General features: G+C 44.2%; 1 protein-coding gene across 1 annotated transcript; it reads right to left on the bottom strand.

The window, feature by feature from the left end:
* Positions 1 to 216: 216 nt before the first annotated feature.
* On the bottom strand, positions 217 to 5,549 carry PIM3 (Pim-3 proto-oncogene, serine/threonine kinase). The gene is made up of 6 exons (XM_079305258.1): positions 4,688 to 5,549; positions 4,250 to 4,359; positions 4,055 to 4,105; positions 3,400 to 3,763; positions 1,974 to 2,150; positions 217 to 1,825 (listed from the first exon to the last, which is right to left on the bottom strand). The coding sequence occupies exons 1-6, from the start codon at positions 4,767 to 4,769 to the stop codon at positions 1,641 to 1,643; spliced, it is 969 nt and encodes a 322-aa protein (XP_079161384.1). The 5' UTR covers positions 4,770 to 5,549; the 3' UTR covers positions 217 to 1,640.
* Positions 5,550 to 17,743: the final 12,194 nt, after the last annotated feature.

Genomic DNA, 17,743 nt, shown 5'->3' with positions numbered 1-17,743 from the left:
CCAGTCCAACATCAAACGCAGTGATTGGGAAGTAGATAGAGCTCAGGTGAGGGATTGCTTAATTCCTTCAAAATGGTCACTGCTCAATGGCATAGACCATCTCCTAACTCTGGCTCAGCTGCTGCAGGCCTTTAGCAATGCTTGAGACAGCAACACAGGGGGCTCCCCAGCTCATCACAAGTAACAGTGAAGATAAAATAAGTACAAACACAGAACTGTTATATACAAAAAAGTTTAATTGAAATACCTGTATAAAAAATATGATCTCCATACATTTCACACCGTTAAACAGAAGAAAAAAAAAAAATCCAAATCCAAGCTGCATAAATGCAACCAGATCACAGAAACACAGCTATTAAAATAAATTAAGGTTTATGACTCTGCCACTCTACCTTCCAGAGCCAATGCACGGAGACTGTACAATGTCAATAATTTAAAACCCTTCCAAACAGCATTACTTTACACTTCTGGTACAGTAATACCAGACAAAAGGCATACTGACTAACTTTAAAAAGTCATTCTATTTCCCTTAAATTAGACTTTGTACAACAATTTCCCATCTTCCAACAAAAAACTGGTAAGGTCAGGAATTTTTTTTATTTTATTTTTTTGTAACCAAAAGTTAACAGGAATGCAGAAAAAAAAGTGCCATGGGCAAACCACTAGAATTCCCATGGGAAGAAGGAGGGGAAAGCACAGTGTTGAATAACTAACCAAATAAATTAACCGAATAAATAGCCACAGTTAAAAACTGTGGGAGGTCTTCTAAAATCCAAACAATAAATAACTGTATAGTACACGGGAAAAACCAAGTTTACACAAACACATTATACAGGTATGGAAAAAAAAAAAAAAAAAAAAAAAAGTAGAAGTCCTTGAATATTGCATTGATTGTGCATTCAACATGCCCATACATACTTTAAGACTCGCAGGGTGACAAAAGGCTGGGGGGAGTTGAGAAAGGGGCTTCTCATGCCCAATGGTAGAGATGATAAAAGGAAACATGAATAAATGTTTCTGATAAAGAAGCCGATATACCTGTTCATATTTCTGTGCAGGCTATAAGAAATATTTTGAGCAGCAGAGGTGGGTTGGATCTGTAAAGGGCAGGGGGCAGGAGTGAAATGTCTGTGTTCAAGTATTCCATCACCAGTGGATGGGACTACTTCATTCAATCACCGAACAGGTTCTCCAATGCATCATAGGAGCTGCTTCCTCCAGCACTGAGTCTAAAGGGAGCAAATTCCTATAATGAACTGGATCTTCTTTGGACATAGACAGCTCAAAAAGAAAGTCCCACTGAAGCAGCTTTCAAAAAGGCACTCAAAAGCAAATAAAATCTAGTCCAGGCTCTATGAGAGCAAAAAAGTTTACCATGTATTCACGAGGTCACTGCTTTCTTAATAAGGTCAGTCTTTGACTAAGTACTGGCCTGCAACTCCCAAACATCAGCGTTTCCAAAGGAAATCTCTCATTCCAAAGCAGAAACCAGCAAAGGGGGAAAACAAAATCAAGTCCCTCAGACAAAGATTCAACTACAGAATAATGAATGCATTTTTCTAGCCCCTCCTATGTATTGGCAGCAGCACTGTGGTCTTTCTGCTTGAAGCTCCCCCTCCCAGTGCGAGGTCCTTAGTAATTCACAGACTCTCATTACTTGAACTTGTGCTAGATACATCGGTATCAAGGGTCCGTAGCCTTATGTCACAGTCCTCAGACTTCACTACTTCAGATTTGTGCATCCATTGATGGTCAAAAATCTGCTCAAGTGTTGGTCTGTCTGAAGGCCTCAGTGAAAGGCACCATTTGATCAGCTGTTGACATTCTGTAATAAAAAAAGAAAGCTGCATTAGTAAAAAAGTTTTAAAAAAAACCCCTCAGTAACAAAAATCCACCTACACAAGCTCACAAGTACAAGAGTATTAAAAAAACCCTTAAAACCAGAAAATCCACTTGACTTCTATGGAACTTACCAGGTGAAATTCTTCTCCTGAAGTATAATCGTCCCCTCAATATTTCTTCATCTTGCTCAAACGGGATGTCTCCACAAACCATGTCATACAGCAGAACTCCCAGAGACCATACTGTTGCTGACCGTCCATGGTATCTGTGGTATCTGATCCACTCTGGAGGGCTGTATACTCTCGTTCCTGAAAACAGAAAAAAAACCCCACAATTAGAGTAAAGGTTTAAAATATTTCCCCATTGTTCAGTTCCTTCTGGCAGAGCTAAATTAAATTAAAAAATTTGACATTTAGGAATTAAAAAAAAGTAACCCAACAAAAAAAATCAAACCCAGAAATCTAAACAGCTTTAAATTTTTCACAAGCCAAAGCCATTAGCAGTGTAATTTCAGGTCATCTGCAGAGTTACACCATCAACAGACTTGGCCCATCCGGTTGTTCTATTTTGTTGCAAGGAATAACACAGCCCCATCAGCTGACTGTTTACTGAGGCAAGCTCCCTTTCACTGACCACGTGGCGTCTGCAGCATCACACCAAAAATAGACACAAAAGGACAAAGGGGGCTGGCAGGGAGGAGGAGAGTGCGACAAGAAGGTGAAACTCAGGTCTGCCCGCATTACACGGGGCTAATCTGCTTTATCCAATTCCACAGGGCAGTAAACAAAATAGGGCCGCTTACAATTTCTGTTTATAAGGCCTCCCCCGGGGCTTCTATGCGGCAGCTTTTCCCAACTCGCCCCCCCTTCCCCTCCCTCCAGTGTCCGAGAGCTCCTTGGATACCAAACAAAACGGGGAATTCGTGATGCCGAGAATCACGTGCGGCAGGGCTTCGGGTTTCACAACAAACAGATGTGAGTGCGGCAGCTGGGGCGGGGGAGCGAGACCCCGCTGCCACATCAGTCACACTCCAAGGACTGCGGGAAATGCTCCCTCTGGTCACATGCTGGCTTATGCTCAGCTTTCCCTCCTCTAAAAGCATCGACCCCAGCCGCTGTAGCAAGTAATTTCGAGGGAGTGCATTTGTCCCCATCACTTTAAAATCTGCAATGCGGGATTTCCAGGACACTGGCAGAATGGGAGCGGGGGAGGTTCCACTCCCGAGTTAAAAAAAACCACCGCATATAAAAACGGCATATCCACACATGGAAACATCCGACACTGGCAAAACCTCCATGTAAACAGATCGCCCTCTAGGAAAAAAACCCCGCTTTTTCCAAGACAGGGAAACATAAACTGCTGCGTCACTGCCTGGAATCGCTTCTTTCCTACGCAACTGAACACCCCTAAGTGGCTTCGGGTCCACAGGTTTCCATTACTGATAGACCTGATACGAACCCCCGCATCAGGGGCTCTGCTTGCTGTGACTGGTGACTGGAAAGGGGCTAAGCGGCAGTGCACCCCGGGAGGGGCACGGGCAGGGTGGGGGGCACGTACCGTCGAAATCGGTATAGACTGTATCCTTGAGGAGGGCCCCCGAGCCGAAATCAATGAGCTTCAGCTCGCCCGTGCGGAGGTCAACCAGCAGGTTCTCGTCCTTGATGTCCCGGTGCACCACGCCGCAGCCGTAGCAATGGCGCACCGCCTCCAGCACCTGCCGGAAGAACCCGCGGGCCGTCTCCTCGTCCAGGGCACCCTTCTCCGTGATGAAGTCGAACAGGTCCTTCACCAGCTCGGGCCGCTCCATGATGATCAGGTACCCGTCGGGCCGCTCGTACCAGTCCAGCAGCTTGATGACCCCTCTGAAGCCGGAGCCCACTTTCTTGAGAAGGACGATCTCCAGGGGCACCATGATGCCGCTCTGGGCAGAAGAAGGGGCGCGGGTTAGCGGGGGGGCGGCGCGGCCCGGGGCACCCCCTCGCTGAGGGGAGGGAGGCGGGGAGGGCGCGCAGGGCGGGGAGGAGGGCGCGGCCGGCGGGCCCCTCTGCCGCTGCCGCAGTCCGAGGGGCGGGCGCGGCGCTGCGGCGGCGAACCCCCGCCAAATTCCCTCCCGACGCAGAGGCCGCGCCAGCGGGGCGGGCCCCGCCGCCCACACAATGGCCCCGCCGCGGCGCAACCCCGCGGCACCCCCGGAGCCCCTCCGGATACTTACAATCGTGCCCCACTCGGTCACCCGCTCCTTCACCACATGCTTCACGGCGACCTGCGGAGCGCGGAGAACGGAGGCGCCGTGAGCGGCGGGGCGGGCTCAGCCTGCGCCCCGCCGCCGAGGGCCGGCCCGGCCGCGCCCGCCGCTTCCCGCGCCACGCTCCCGCCCGCCGCCCCCGCCCGGGCGCCCCGCGCTCACCGGCAGCCCGTCGGCGATCCTGCTCCCCGCGTACACCGTGCCGAAGCCCCCGCTGCCCAGCACGGAGCCCACTTGGTAGACTTTATCAAACGGCTCCTTCTCCACTTTCACTGCGTAAACAAGAGGGAAAAACCCGCGTTAGTGTCCGTAGCCGCGCTGCACTCGAACAATAATAATAATAATAATAATAGATAGTAATAATGATAATAATGTAAAAAAACAAACAAAAAAGCCCACAAGCGCTCTGCACGTACTGTGTGCGCTGCCCTGATTCCGACCAAGGCTTTAATTAAAAAAAAAATTATCTTCTTAAATTAAAAAAAAATAAAATACACGCAGCTCCGGGAGCTGCGAGACGCCGAGCCCGACATCCCAGTAAGGCAGGGCCGGTCCGCGCCCTCCGGCGCGGCGCTGGCAGGGGACACCCCAGCCCCGTACCTGGCTGGAGGATCTTCACCGGCAAGTGGTCCATGCTAGGGCTGCAGATGTGCGCCAGCGAGCCGAACTTGGAGAGCAACATCTTCCGAGGGGGGGAAAACGCCGAGTTAGTTTCCCGCGGCAGCTCCGCCGGCGTCCTCTCGGCGCGGCGCGGCTCTCCTCTCTCCGGAGCCGGCGGAGGGCGGCGGGCCGCCGAAAGCTTCTGCGCGGCTCCTTCTTCGGCCGAGAGCGGGAACCCGCGGAGTCCTTGGGGGTCCGTCCCCGCCGGCAGCAGTCCAGGTGTCGGTCCCGCAAAGTCCTCCAGAGAAACGCAGTCAGCGAACGCGCCGCTCCCGCGTTCCTTCTTCCAGCCGGCGAAAGCCACTCGGGACGCAGGCAGGCGCAAGTAGAACTATAGCCCTCCGCGGAGGCAGATGAGTCCGGGGGCTTCGAATCCGCGCGTGGAGCCCGCCCCTGCGGGGGCCGCGGTGGCAGGAGCGGGCTGGGCGCCGCAGTGGAGCCGTGGCGGGCGGAGGACAGATCGCGCCGCCGCCGAGCTGCCCGCGCGCTTCTGAGCCGGCGGCGCCGCCGAGCCGACTCTTAACTCCCAATATTTTGGTGCGGGCAGAGTGCGGCGAGCGCGCCGAGGATATCCCTCCGCGGGGGAGGGGGAACACCTCTCCCGCCGGCCCCGCCGCCGCCTCCCCTCTGCGTCGGAGCCCCCGCGGGGCGGCGGCCGCGGCTGCAGCGCGCTGTCCCGCCCCAGCGCACGGGCGGGCACGGGGAGGGCGGGGGGCTCGGAACTACTTGTTTTGTAGTAACCGGCGCGCAGAGTTACACAGCGTCTGAGAGGAACGCATCACACATTAGCGGCCAAAAAAAAAAAAAAAAAAGGCGGGGGAGAGGTTCTCCCGTGTGCGTTAACGCCGCCGCACGGCCAATCGCCGGGCGCCCTTTCAAAGGGCTCCCGCTGCGGCCCAATGAGGAGAGCCCTCATTTGCATGCGGCGGCGCGCGGCCAGGCGGCGGCAGGGCGGGAATGCCGCGGCGCGCCGGGCCGCCCCGCCCCGGGCTGCGGGAAGGTCGCTCCGAGCCGGGCTGCGCGGGGCGGGGCGTCGCCAGCGCCGGCCGCGGTGGGTCGCGGCTCCGCAGAGCCCGTCTGGGGCCGGCAGCCCCGGCACGGCGGTCGGAGCCTTCTCGTTTTGCCAGCCGGTGCTCCCCAGTGAGCACGCGGCGCGCTCCCTCGCCCTCAGCGGCGATTCCTCCTCCTCCTCCCCAGCGCTGCCCCCTCGTCTCGGCGCAGCTCGGCCCCGTGCCAGCGCGGGGAACGCCGGCGCCTGCCCTCCGCGCCTGCCTCTGTCAGTCACCTCCCTGCGCGGAAGCCCCGCGGGGCCGGTGCGGCGCGACGGCGGGCGCCGGAGCCCTGGCGGCGCAGCTCGCAGCAGCGGAGCGCTCCCGCCCCGCCGAGGCGCCGCGCCGGGAGAGGCCCGGAGCTGCTCCCTGCCCGCCGCCGCCCGCCCCGCAGGGGGCGCTGCACCAACAGGAATGGGGGCGCGGGGGGCCCGTGCCCTGAGGCTGCGGCCGCGCCGCTCGCCGCGGGCCGCGCTCCGGCCTGCTCGGGAGGGACCGGCCGCAGGGAGAAGCCCGAGGGCCTCCAGGGGATCTTGCCGAGTCCAGCATAACTGCTTTAGAAATTAATGAGTGCGGTGCTGGGTGAGCAAATGTCTTAGTAACTGCTCCAGCAGCTCCTCAGAGCCCAGCCCAGAGGCACTCCCCGAGCTAGCGCTCGGGCGGAGAGAACCCGCCGTTTGCAGACAGCTCGGCAGCCACCCCTCCGTGCCCTGTCACCGCCACCCTGTCACCCACAGCGCTGCCGCCGCGGCCAGGTGCGTGGCACGGCGCTCGGCGGGGATCCCGCGTGCGGCCGGTCTCGGCAGCCCCTCCCAGCCCGGGCTCCCGGGGACAGCCGAGCAGTTGGCATTGTCTGCTGATAGCAGCGCCGCAATCGCGGGCATTCGTGCCCATAAACAAAGCAAGGGCTTCTAGGGAGAGGTAATAACTTTTATTAGATTAGACCAGCTGATCTAAAGGTCAAGTTTGCAGGAGTAGTTTCAACCCCTCATGTCCCAGAATGTATTTTTTGCAGATAGATCAGTCGGGTTATAAAAGTTGCTACTTCTCATACAGACCGATTTGCAGAGGTTTCAAAATGTACCACTGAGTTTATTGACTAGCTGAGGAATTCAGCAGGTTCCATATTAATGGATTTTTTTTTCCCTAAAAACTAATGATTGGGATTTACACGATAAGGCAGTTATAAAGCTGATTTGGTCCTTTCTTCCTTTATTTCCTTTATTTCTTTCATACTTTCTTTTTGTGCTAGACCGTGCCTTTTGCTATCTCAAATCACATTAATAAAAGTTAATACATATAGTATGTGTAAATGCTAATTGAAGTTGTTACTAATTCCTGCTTTTTTTACATGACCAGGCATGAAAAATCGTGCACGTGTCGCTAGTGTGCAAACAAAAAAAATCAGATCTTGTCATTCCAACTATATTTGGAATTGCTTGAATTCATCTCTGTGTGTGGCCAATCTGTAGTAAATCAGTGATACACTTGCCTTGAACCTGTTCTGGAAATAATACAGTTCTCTCAAAATTCTGTTGTGTTTGAGGTACATCTTCAGCTGTGTCAGTTGTCAAAAAATCATGACATACCTTTCCATATCTGTATTTGTAGCAAAAGGGTAATCTAAAAATTCTGGGATCAATCCTGGCATTGATGTAACTCCCAAATTGAAAAAAAAAAATTGATAAGGGGGTATTTGTACTTCATTCACTTAATTTTGGCAGACAGACATTTAATTTGTATACAGCTACAAGCGCTCTTGGTTTGACAGAATTACAGATGGATCCCAGACATGGAATTTACCCTGTCTTTACACATAAGCCTTTCATGGGTTTGTGGTGCTTCTTTTGATCTGGCTTGGAAATGCATTTCAGTGGTCCTAAACAATTATAGCTGAAGAAATATTTTATAAACTAGTTTTGGCCACTTTAACAGTGGCTTTGTAACTATAGATGGAAAATCATTCATGGGTAGGATTCCAGTTTGATTTAGAATTCATTTTCCTGTGCAACAGTCCCCGAGCAGGAGTGAGTTTGTCAGACACAGAAGTACGCAAGATCCATGGAAGTTTCTTGCAGAACAGTGCTACCTTCAGGCTACCTTTTAATGTCTGTGTGGAACTCAGCTCAAAGTTTGCTGTGGCACATCATCAGGCACTGCACCAGTGACATTAATGGGCTCTAATATATACTTACAGCCGTTGTAGGTCTTCTGGATGGGACTACCAAAATGCAGCTATTCTCATAATGTGACCATAAGGAATGCTGCTAAGAATGCTCTGGCTGTAAATGTCCATTAAATTACAAGAATATTGGTATTTATAGGTCACTCAACCTCCTTACGTGTCAGAGTTCCTAGCTCCCTTGATGACTCTCTGCTTGATTCTCTTCAGTCTCTTATTTGGCAAGAGAACAAACTGAACACAGTGCTCTAGATGTGGCTTCATCTGTGCTGAAGAGAGGGCAATAATCATGTCCCTTGACCTGCTGGCTGTGGCACTCCAAGATGTGGTCAGTGTTCATTACCGCAGGCGCACACTGCTGACTTTGTTGGTTTGTGGTCCGCTGGGTCTTCTCCTGTGGAACTGTTAGTTCCAGTCTGCACTTCTCCCTAACTAAATTCTGTCCCAGATGTGGGATGTTGGCATCCTCATGTTTGGAAGTCCAATACAGATGTATGTATTATACATTTATTCAGCTAGTTGAGGTCTGAAAGCAACTATACCCTCCAGTATACCAACAGTGCCCTTTGATTTGGTGTCACCTGGTGTTTCCAAAGGTTATGGATGAAAAAGTTAAATAATATCAGCCATTTTATTGATACTGAGAAATATCACTTGGAATCACCTGCTAATTGTACTTGAATCAGTTGTCAGCTACTTTTTGAGGTCCATGACCTGGCCAGTTTTAAATGCACTGTGTACTATACCTGGATCTTCCCAATTTGGCTGCAGATGCTGAAAAACTGTCAGAGTTCTGGCTACAGACAAGAGGAGTGATGCCTACTCTAATCTCATCCAGAGAAGCCTGTAACGTGATTCAGAGTGATCAAACACGGTTTGTCCTTGGGAAATTCAAGATGGCTGTTCTCAATAACGTTTTTGTTGTCATGGTAATAATTTCCATGAGTACTTGCTCCCTAATTTCCCCTTCAACTGAGAGGTTGATCATCTTAACACCACCCAGATCCTCCTTTTGCAATTTCCTAAGACAGACGTAACATTTTTATAGTTGTTAGAAACTCCCCTGATCACTGTGACCTTTCACAAGGGACAGAGTGCCCTTCCAATGAGTTTTGCTGTCACTCTTAGTACTCTCACATGTATCCTGTCCAAACCCATGGATGTGTATGACATTTTTAACTTGTTTAATTAGACCCTGACTTGATCCTTGCTACTTGATATGGAACTCTGGGATCCCTGAGAGCAGGCAATGCCAGTAGAAACAGGTAAAATGAATACTCGTGTGCTCTGTCACAAAGTCACCTACTGTATTCAGCAGCTGGCCTAGATTTTACTCAGTCTCCTCTTTTACTGCAAAAGTGTCCTTACCCACAACATTCTTCATCAATTTTAAATGCACATAAGCATTGCCCCTCTAATTCCATCCCTGCATGCCCAGGAAATGCTCCTGTGTTCTTACTCCTTGTGTCTCCACTTCCACCTCCCATATGCTTGTTTTTTAGTTGTTGAGCTCAGTCATATAAGCCCTGTGCTGCTAAGGAAAACTTCTATATTTGCCTGTTTGTTTGCAAATTAGGACATACAAGAAATGTGAATGACTCTGCCAGGTCTTACAGATCAGTTGTTAGGCCACTTCTTTCAGCAACTCCAGGCTTTTCTTTTGACCAGTGTGTCTTGTGAAGCCACAGCGTCTCTTTATTTCTTTGCATTTAGGAACATGATACTGGTATTATGACTGATTAGAGAACCATAGAATTGTAGAATATGCTGAGTCGGAAGGGACGCATCAAGATCATCGTCTGGCCTTGCACAGAATACCCAAAGATTCATGCCATGTGCCTGAGGGCATTGTTCAGATGCTTCTTGAACTCTGCCAGACTGGTGCTTTGACCACTTCCCTGGGAACTTGTTCAGTGCTCAGCCACCCTCTGGGTGAAAAGTCTTTTCCCCATATCCAACCTAAACCTCCCCTGACTCAGCTTCACCTTGTTTCCTCGAGTCCCCAGAATTTAAGGTGAGGCTGTCCCTGTGCAGAGCAGAGCAGGACCATCCCTCCCTCACCCTGCCATTGATGCTGTGCCTGATGCAACGCAGGATGAAGCTGGCCCTCTTGGCTGCCAGGGTGCTGCTGGCTCGTGCTCAACAGAAAGATATTGACAACTTCTGCAGTAACACACCATACATTTCCACATATGACAAATTTTTTTCCCTTCATAAATCAATATCCTGAGTGTATTCAGTCAAAGTTGACTCTTACCATGAGCATTAGTGAGACCAGTACTGAGGTACTGTTAAAACAAGGCTGCAAACTGAAAGGGCTTTCAAAGAGAATACAAAGTTTAGAATTGGTATCTTAAAACATGAAGCTCTACTAATTAAATCTACTTTGTTTATTTGACCCCTTTCCATAACAGTCTAGAAGTATCTATAATTTATTTATTTTTTTCCCACCTGGTATTTGCTAGGTCTTTAAGTCTCACACAGAAAGTTTCCCAGGTTGAGAACTGAGTGAAAACAGCAAACTCTGGAAGTAAAGTAGAGGTGGGTTACATAGCCTCACTGTGGTTGTAGTTGTCTGGTAATTGAAGACCTGGTATTGAAACTGGGTTTAAAATAATGCAAGAAGATATGTTTGTATGTAAAAAGAACTTACAGATTTGATGCACAACTTGCATTAGATATCATGACATTTTGTCAAGTGAAGTCAGACTGGAAAGTCTCTGAAGCATTAATATTTATGATTCAAAAAGCATGGCTCTGTACAGAACTGAGCTCTCAGGACCTCACCTTTCACTGTTTTGCAGATGGCACTTTGTATTCAGTAGAGAGATTGCACAATTTCAGCACCTTTTTTCCCTATTTCAAAAAGTGTATTGACGAACTAAAGTGGGATCAAGGAAAGGTAATGAGAATGACTGAGGATATGAAAAAGAAACTCTTTTGAAAGATTAGGCCTTTTTTTCACTTTAGAGGGAAGATCAAGAAAGGGGATAAAGTAAAATAATGGTCTAGGTACCACAGATCAGATGACTGTGTTCTCTCTCATTTAACATGAGCTGAGAAACATCAAGGGGAATTAAAAGGTAACTTTCAAAACTGAAAAAATACCCAAACCTAACCTGTAATTACCTCTATATATAAAACTTGTAATTAGACCATGGAACTCACTGCCAAGTCACAAAGGCCAAGAATGTAACAAGATTAAAAAGAGTATTGTATTTTTAGTGATAACAAGTATATTCAAAGTTATAATTGGAGAATAAAAATAGTAGAAGGGCTATTAAGTATCAAATTTCAGTGTGGAAAACAACTTTATGTCTTGTAGAATGAGTCAGCAAATAAATGAATAAAGAATGTAAGTAAGGAGTAAGGAATACAGTTCACCTCTCCCTGCTCTGTAGTCTTTATATGGAGTGAGCCAAAGTGGTAGTTTGTGTACCAAGGCAATTCTTAATAAAGTCCTGTATTTGCTGTTGTATTACACTGCTATGACTCTGTATTGTTATTGTCTATAATTTTATTTGTGCCAGTAGTGTTATGTTTTAACTGCTGCAATGATGTGAAAAATTGATCTGAATTCAATGATTGTTTAATGGAATAGTCAAAATGAATGTTTTTCAGCCTATAATCTATTTGTTGATGTAAATAGTAAGATGTCACAAACTGTTCAATGAATTTCGTGTTTGCCTACATTCACCAAATAAAATCAAGGAATGAAAGAAAGAAAGAAGTAATAGCAAAAAAAACCCTAGTTTTACTTCTATTTATTATTTTGTAAAATTACCAATTTGCCGAAGTAGGTGAATACATAGTCCTTCCATCAAAATTAAAGAAACACTGAAACACATGATCTCAAGATTTTGTATCAAAAATTTTGAGGGACATTGTATCATTGTTGAATCATTGCTGTATGGGATGAAGCAAAAAAACCCATTGTTTTTATGACTGTGTTTGAGTTTTATAGAGAGTACAGATGGAACTGGATTGTGTTCTACACTCTTTGAAGTGTGAAGATGCAAAAGCCTTATCCAAGTTGTGACCACCGTAGTTATAATATTTACATAATTCCATTTCATCTGTGACCTGATCCAAAAGGCTGTACTCCCAGTAAAATAGTTCAGCAATTTGTTAATAATATATTCATTATAACAGACAGTGTCAATATGAAAGTGTCTTTCTGTATTTGAGAATGGATAGAAAAGTTCAATTTGTTTTCAATAATTATGACGATAATAAGTAATAAAAATGCTGAAGACTTGCAAAAAGAGACAATATACAGAGCTGTCAGCTCTCCACTTGATCTTTCTTGAATCTTGACACTAAATTTAAACTCAAGCATAATACCAACGTTGTAAACCAAAACACTGTGTTTATGTGATCCTGTGCTACTAATTTCTACTCTATATAATGTATTAGATTCATTTTCTAATTCTAAATAGATTTCTAATAGATTTATAATTCTAAAAACAAGAGAAGTAATTTAAAGTAGACTGAAAGGACGGTGTTAAATGAAATATTACAATAATATGGTAGTTGTGATATGAACATAATGGAATAATTTCACATTTCAAATGCAATAGGTGGATGCACTTTGGCACGGCAGTTTAAGTTATCAACCAGTTTTATGACTACGTAAGTTCCTTATTAATGCTTGATGTACCAAAATTGAACAGTATGAAGCATTCAGACCTTTCCTACTATCTTAGCACTACCTGTGTGCTTCTACTTCCACTTTCTGCACTTGAGCTTCTCAACCACTCTGTAATGAAAAAAATACTATGGAGTTACTGTGATAACAGAAATAAAATCTATCCTTTGAACCATATACAGGAGGGAATCACCAGATTACTTTGTATGGGTGTGCCCCAGCTCTCTGATTGACAACCTGCTGGTGTTCTGGCCTTTGCTAATCTAAAAGGATGTAATTATTAACCAGCAAAAACTCCACTCCTGCATGTGCATCCCATGTGTAGCCCTCTTCAGCACTGCCACCAGTCACTGCTGCAGCTGTTAGTACTAGACACAGGACAGCATCATGAGCAGGCTGAGGATCCTCAATAGTGTGCTAGTGTGTGTATTTGGAAACAGTTCACGTGGAGGAGAAGGTTATGTACTGAGTAAATTTTTTCTATAATTATTCTTGCCTTTTCTATTTTTTTGAAGTTAAATTAAGTCTATGAGACTAACAGTCCCATTAATCATATACAAAAAGTTGGTACCTGATTTGTTAATATACTATTAAAATAATAATAACAAAAAAAGGAAAGGAATGAGTATTCTTAAATGATCTTTGATCAAGGCTCAGCTGAATGCAGTCCAATGTTTGTATTATAATCAAAAACATAGGGACTGTCCTTGCTCAGTGTTTTATTCATAGATAACTAAACTATGTACCATAAACTACATGACTGTATGATCAAAGGACACCTTACTGTGTGTGTCTTATCTGTAGTAGTATACTAACTTTATGATAATAATATTCCATTTTCTGTCTTATTCCATGGACTTCATAAAGAATATCATAGTCTATGTTAGTCAGTGTTCTTATAGCTTTTTAAATTATTTTCTTAACGTGAAATTCTAGTGAAAAATATGCTACCATGCTATTATACTTTCTGAAAGGATGATTTCACTCATATTTCAAGCTGGTAAGTCTCTTAGGCTGATCTAAAATGTGTCCTCAGAAAATCAGGAAAAGATAATGCAATTTGACAGCAAAAGCTGAGACATAAAGTCCACCCTGGTTGAAGAGGAGCATGTATTCCTTGAATTTTTTGACAGTGACTTTTGAGCAGCTCTCAGTGGTGCTGTGGACATTCATCAAGAAGGAGCATGTGTCTAAACAGGCATCTAATAGAGTTGGCAGTGGGCAACAGCAAACATCCACTCGTGAATGAAACTTTGTTTTGTGATGAGACTACTGAATCACCCCAGTGGTTAAGGCCTTATAAAGGAAGGAAGGATCTATTTTCTATACTCTTGCACTAAGAAGAGGCACAGCTGTAGCTTCCAAGGAAGGTCCTCTACCAGTTTAATGATACTCTAAGTGTAGCACCCTCTGAAATGAAGGGTGTGTAGTTTTGGGCTCAGGATTCCATGTACACCATTGTGGAGTCCACTAATAACTTTTATTTATCTTGGGTATATTCAACAGCAAAGAGATTCTTGAGGGTAGGCAGTGTTGATTATTCTTGAGCCTTGAGTATTTAAATTTCAAATGAGATCACAATTGAGGCATTCTGACTATGTCCTTCCTGATTAGGGTAATCTTGTGTGATGGAGGAATACTGGACTCTAAATCCTGGTACATATTATTTCGGTATTTGTTGCATAAAAGGACACTTATGCTAAAATATGAAATTTATATGTCATATGCGGTGAAAAGAAACAAAATTATTTACATTTAAGACAGATAGATGAAAAAAAAGGGCATTGAAGGAGCTGGTGGCAGTGTTGAACATGAGAATGTCCTTTAGTTGGTACAAATAGAAGCTATGGATAATTACTAGGTTGATAGAGCTGGAAACTGTAAAAGATCAAATTGTCTGCAAGAGAAATGACAAAGGTATATCCAGCATTTCTTAGGTTAGGGAATGGTGACTAGGTCTTTTTTATCTGGATGACACTCAAGAAGGAAACTGATGACAAACACCACTCTCTTCCATAAATAGCAGGAACAGCTAGCAGTACTCTTCTTCTGAAGACTTTGGTTGCAATAGTAAATCAGACAATATTTAGTACTCCAGGATTTGTATTTAAAGTACGTGTGAGAACACCTGTGAAGACAGTTCTTATTAAGGTCAAAGGTATCTAGCACTTTCTGTTAAGAACTGTGGTTTCTGTCACTATGTAGAGTTTGGGTTGCCTCACATGGAGAACCTCTGTGTCTGTCTCTTGTTATTCTTGCTTCACTCCTGATACATTTAGTTAGGTGGGCTAGCAGTGAACTACATAATTTCGAGTCAATTTTTCAGGACAAATGCAATCATCTTTCTGTAACACATCAGTGAGATATCAATCCTGTGAAATTGATAGAAATACACACATTTGTACACTACCTTCATATGCATTTAGACCATATAAATACAAACTGAAGGAAGCTGCCCAGGGAAGTGATTGAGTCACCATTGCTGGATGTTTTTAACAGGTATGTAGGTATGGCACTTAGGGACATGGTGGGCTTGGCAGTGCTTGGCAGTTTACTGGATTCAATGATTTAAAGGTCTTTTCCAACCTAAATGATACTAGGAACAGAGGTGGTGCTTGGTAAGATTAAATTATACATATTAGCAATTCCCCATTTAACTGATGTCCAGTTGCAGCTGTACCATTACTTTCCCTTGCACCATAACAATTCTACTTTGAAGCATTAACAAAAAAAAATATTCCAAAAGGCAAAACAAAAGGCAATCTGGAGTCTTCAAAATGTGTTGAAATTCTCAAGGATTCAGATGACTCATGTTTTTTGAGAGAAAGTAACTCAGGCCTGTTTATCTTTCTGTGATAACTTGAATTGATTCTCTTCAAGATCATCCTTAGCTAATATTAGAAAAGGAAATATATATCACTGTTATTTTATGGTACAAAAGCACAGTTAGCTCTGTTCCAGATACAAAATAGAAACATGCTGAACACCTCTGCATTTTCCCACATCATTAACTATTTTGTTGTCTTTCTTTTCTGATGTAATTTATATTCATGCTGCTCTGTAACAGCATTCACAGGAACTAGGATTTCTTTTACTCCCAAATTTTATTAAATATAAATTCTTGTCCTTGTTCTTATTGAATGCAGAATTTTTCTGTCTATAGTTTTAATTTCCCCTGTTACCTGGTTTTGTTAACATGTTTTACATTTTTTGATTTCATGTTTAATTACTGTTCTTTGCCATCTGTTTGTAGGGAAATTGGGTTTATCTGTATTACTGATACTTAAAAAAAAAGAGAAAATATGAGAAACTTAATAATAATTTCCTGTATTTTGAAAATGTGTGAAATACATGGGTTGAAAGTAGTGTCTCTGAAGTTTAAATCTAAACCTTCATAATTGCAAATCTGTCCTGCAATTAAAAAGAAGAGAATGAATCAATGCTGAGTTGCTTGCTACACAATTACTTTTCATGCTATTCTCTAGAAGATGAACTTCCCAGTGAAAAAGAAAATTTAAATTCATGATATGAGCATTGAAGGTCATATCTAGGTGTGTAAAAACTACGTGTCTGACAGTACTTACTGACTTCAGGCACCAGGTTAAGATCTAATATTTATTACTTCCTTAAGTTTTGTGCCTTGCTCCTAGGAAAGGCACTACCACACTTGGGACAAAGGTGGCTGATACACTTGTTGGTCTGATTATTAACATAAGGCATCTTAAGGCTGAATCCTTTTAGCTGAGAACTTCCCTAAGAATAAGAAGCTTTGCATTATAAAAAAAAAAAAAAATATATATATATATAATCTAGTTATGGTTTATTTAAATTCTGTGCAAGTAGAAAGCAGCAAATTACAGTGGTACCAGTTCTACCTGACCACTTCTAATTCCTAAGAGAAGCTGCTATGTCCCCTGACATTTATTGGTGTATTATTATTGACACTTCTGTGTTTGGTCCCATTGTGAAATCCTCACTAGGGTTTCAGGCTCAGTTCTGATTTCTCAAATAATGTTTTTTCTCAACTGAATTAAAAATTATTTCCATTGCTGTCTGACAGATTTAAATAAGACAATTGCAGACACACCTATGTAGTTGTGTCACATTGTTTATTTTATCATTCCTATATTATACCTAAGTCTACTAGAACAAAGGGGCCTGGTTTTCACCCCTTTTTTCACCTCAGGTCAAAGAGCTAATAGAGTGAAAAATTATCAGTCTTGAGGGTCATATATCTGAAAAATAGATTTAAATGAGTACAGTCAAATATCTTGTACTTAGTTTCATTTTTCGTGTCACGTGCTTGTTTTTGTTTTTATTTTTGTTTTTGTTTTTGTTTTATGTAGGTCCATGGTTATCCATATTGCTGAACTTTGCCCTTTGGCAGGAAATAGCAATCAGTGTAAGGATTAAAGAACAAATGCAGTTCATTGCTTGGTCTGGTTTCAGGGTTACATTGCAGATAACATTGTCATAATGCACATTGCATATGCTGTATAACATGAAACTGGTGCATGATGTGCTTTAAGAGCACAATAAGGAATCAAAGAATGCATTGAATTGAATGGAAAAGCCTTCCTCTTAGACTAGTTGTCACTGTAATGAGTCTTTTCTTAATGCCATAATCATGTTAGTAGCAATTAATGTCATACCAAGTCCAGGAGCAAACCCACTTTCATAATGTATGGAGGAACAGAAATGTCTGATATGCTTGTGTATTAAACTGTACCCCTGAAGGTTCAGAAAAAGGCAAAATATTGCCTACTGCTTCCCTTCATACAGAAGCAAGACAGCAAAAATCTGGTACTCAAAATTCACTATGTAGGGCTTCAGTATGTCTTCATGCTGTCAACAAGATGAGGATTATATTGTGATGGACCAAGTGTCTGCTGCAGCCTATACATACTACTTCAGTAAATTGCAGACGTAAACATATTAAATTGTCTTTAATTTCAAAGTTTCCAGCTGTGCCTGCTCTTGTAGCCATGAAGAGCTGCATCTGCAGCTTCATCAGCAAATAGGGTACCTCTCCTCTAACCTCTTTATCTCCGAATATCTGAATGTGGAATTGTTCAATATTTCTTCCTCCTTGTTTTTGTGATGACATCTATTCTTCC

The sequence above is a fragment of the Erithacus rubecula genome (genome assembly GCF_903797595.1).
Source record: "Erithacus rubecula genome assembly, chromosome: 4".
NCBI lineage: Eukaryota > Metazoa > Chordata > Aves > Passeriformes > Muscicapidae > Erithacus > Erithacus rubecula.
This window is presented reverse-complemented; position numbering and strand designations above follow the sequence as displayed.

Excerpts from the sequence above, each read along its gene's own strand:
- PIM3 (XM_079305258.1), bottom strand. The coding sequence starts at position 4,769 with ATGTTGCTCTCCAAGTTCGGCTCGCTGGCGCACATCTGCAGCCCTAGC. Across the intron at positions 4,106-4,249 it reads GGATCGCCGACGGGCTGCCG|GTCGCCGTGAAGCATGTGGT; the intron begins GTGAGCGCGGGG and ends CGCGCTCCGCAG. Across the intron at positions 1,826-1,973 it reads CAGGAGAAGAATTTCACCTG|AATGTCAACAGCTGATCAAA; the intron begins GTAAGTTCCATA and ends TTTTTATTACAG.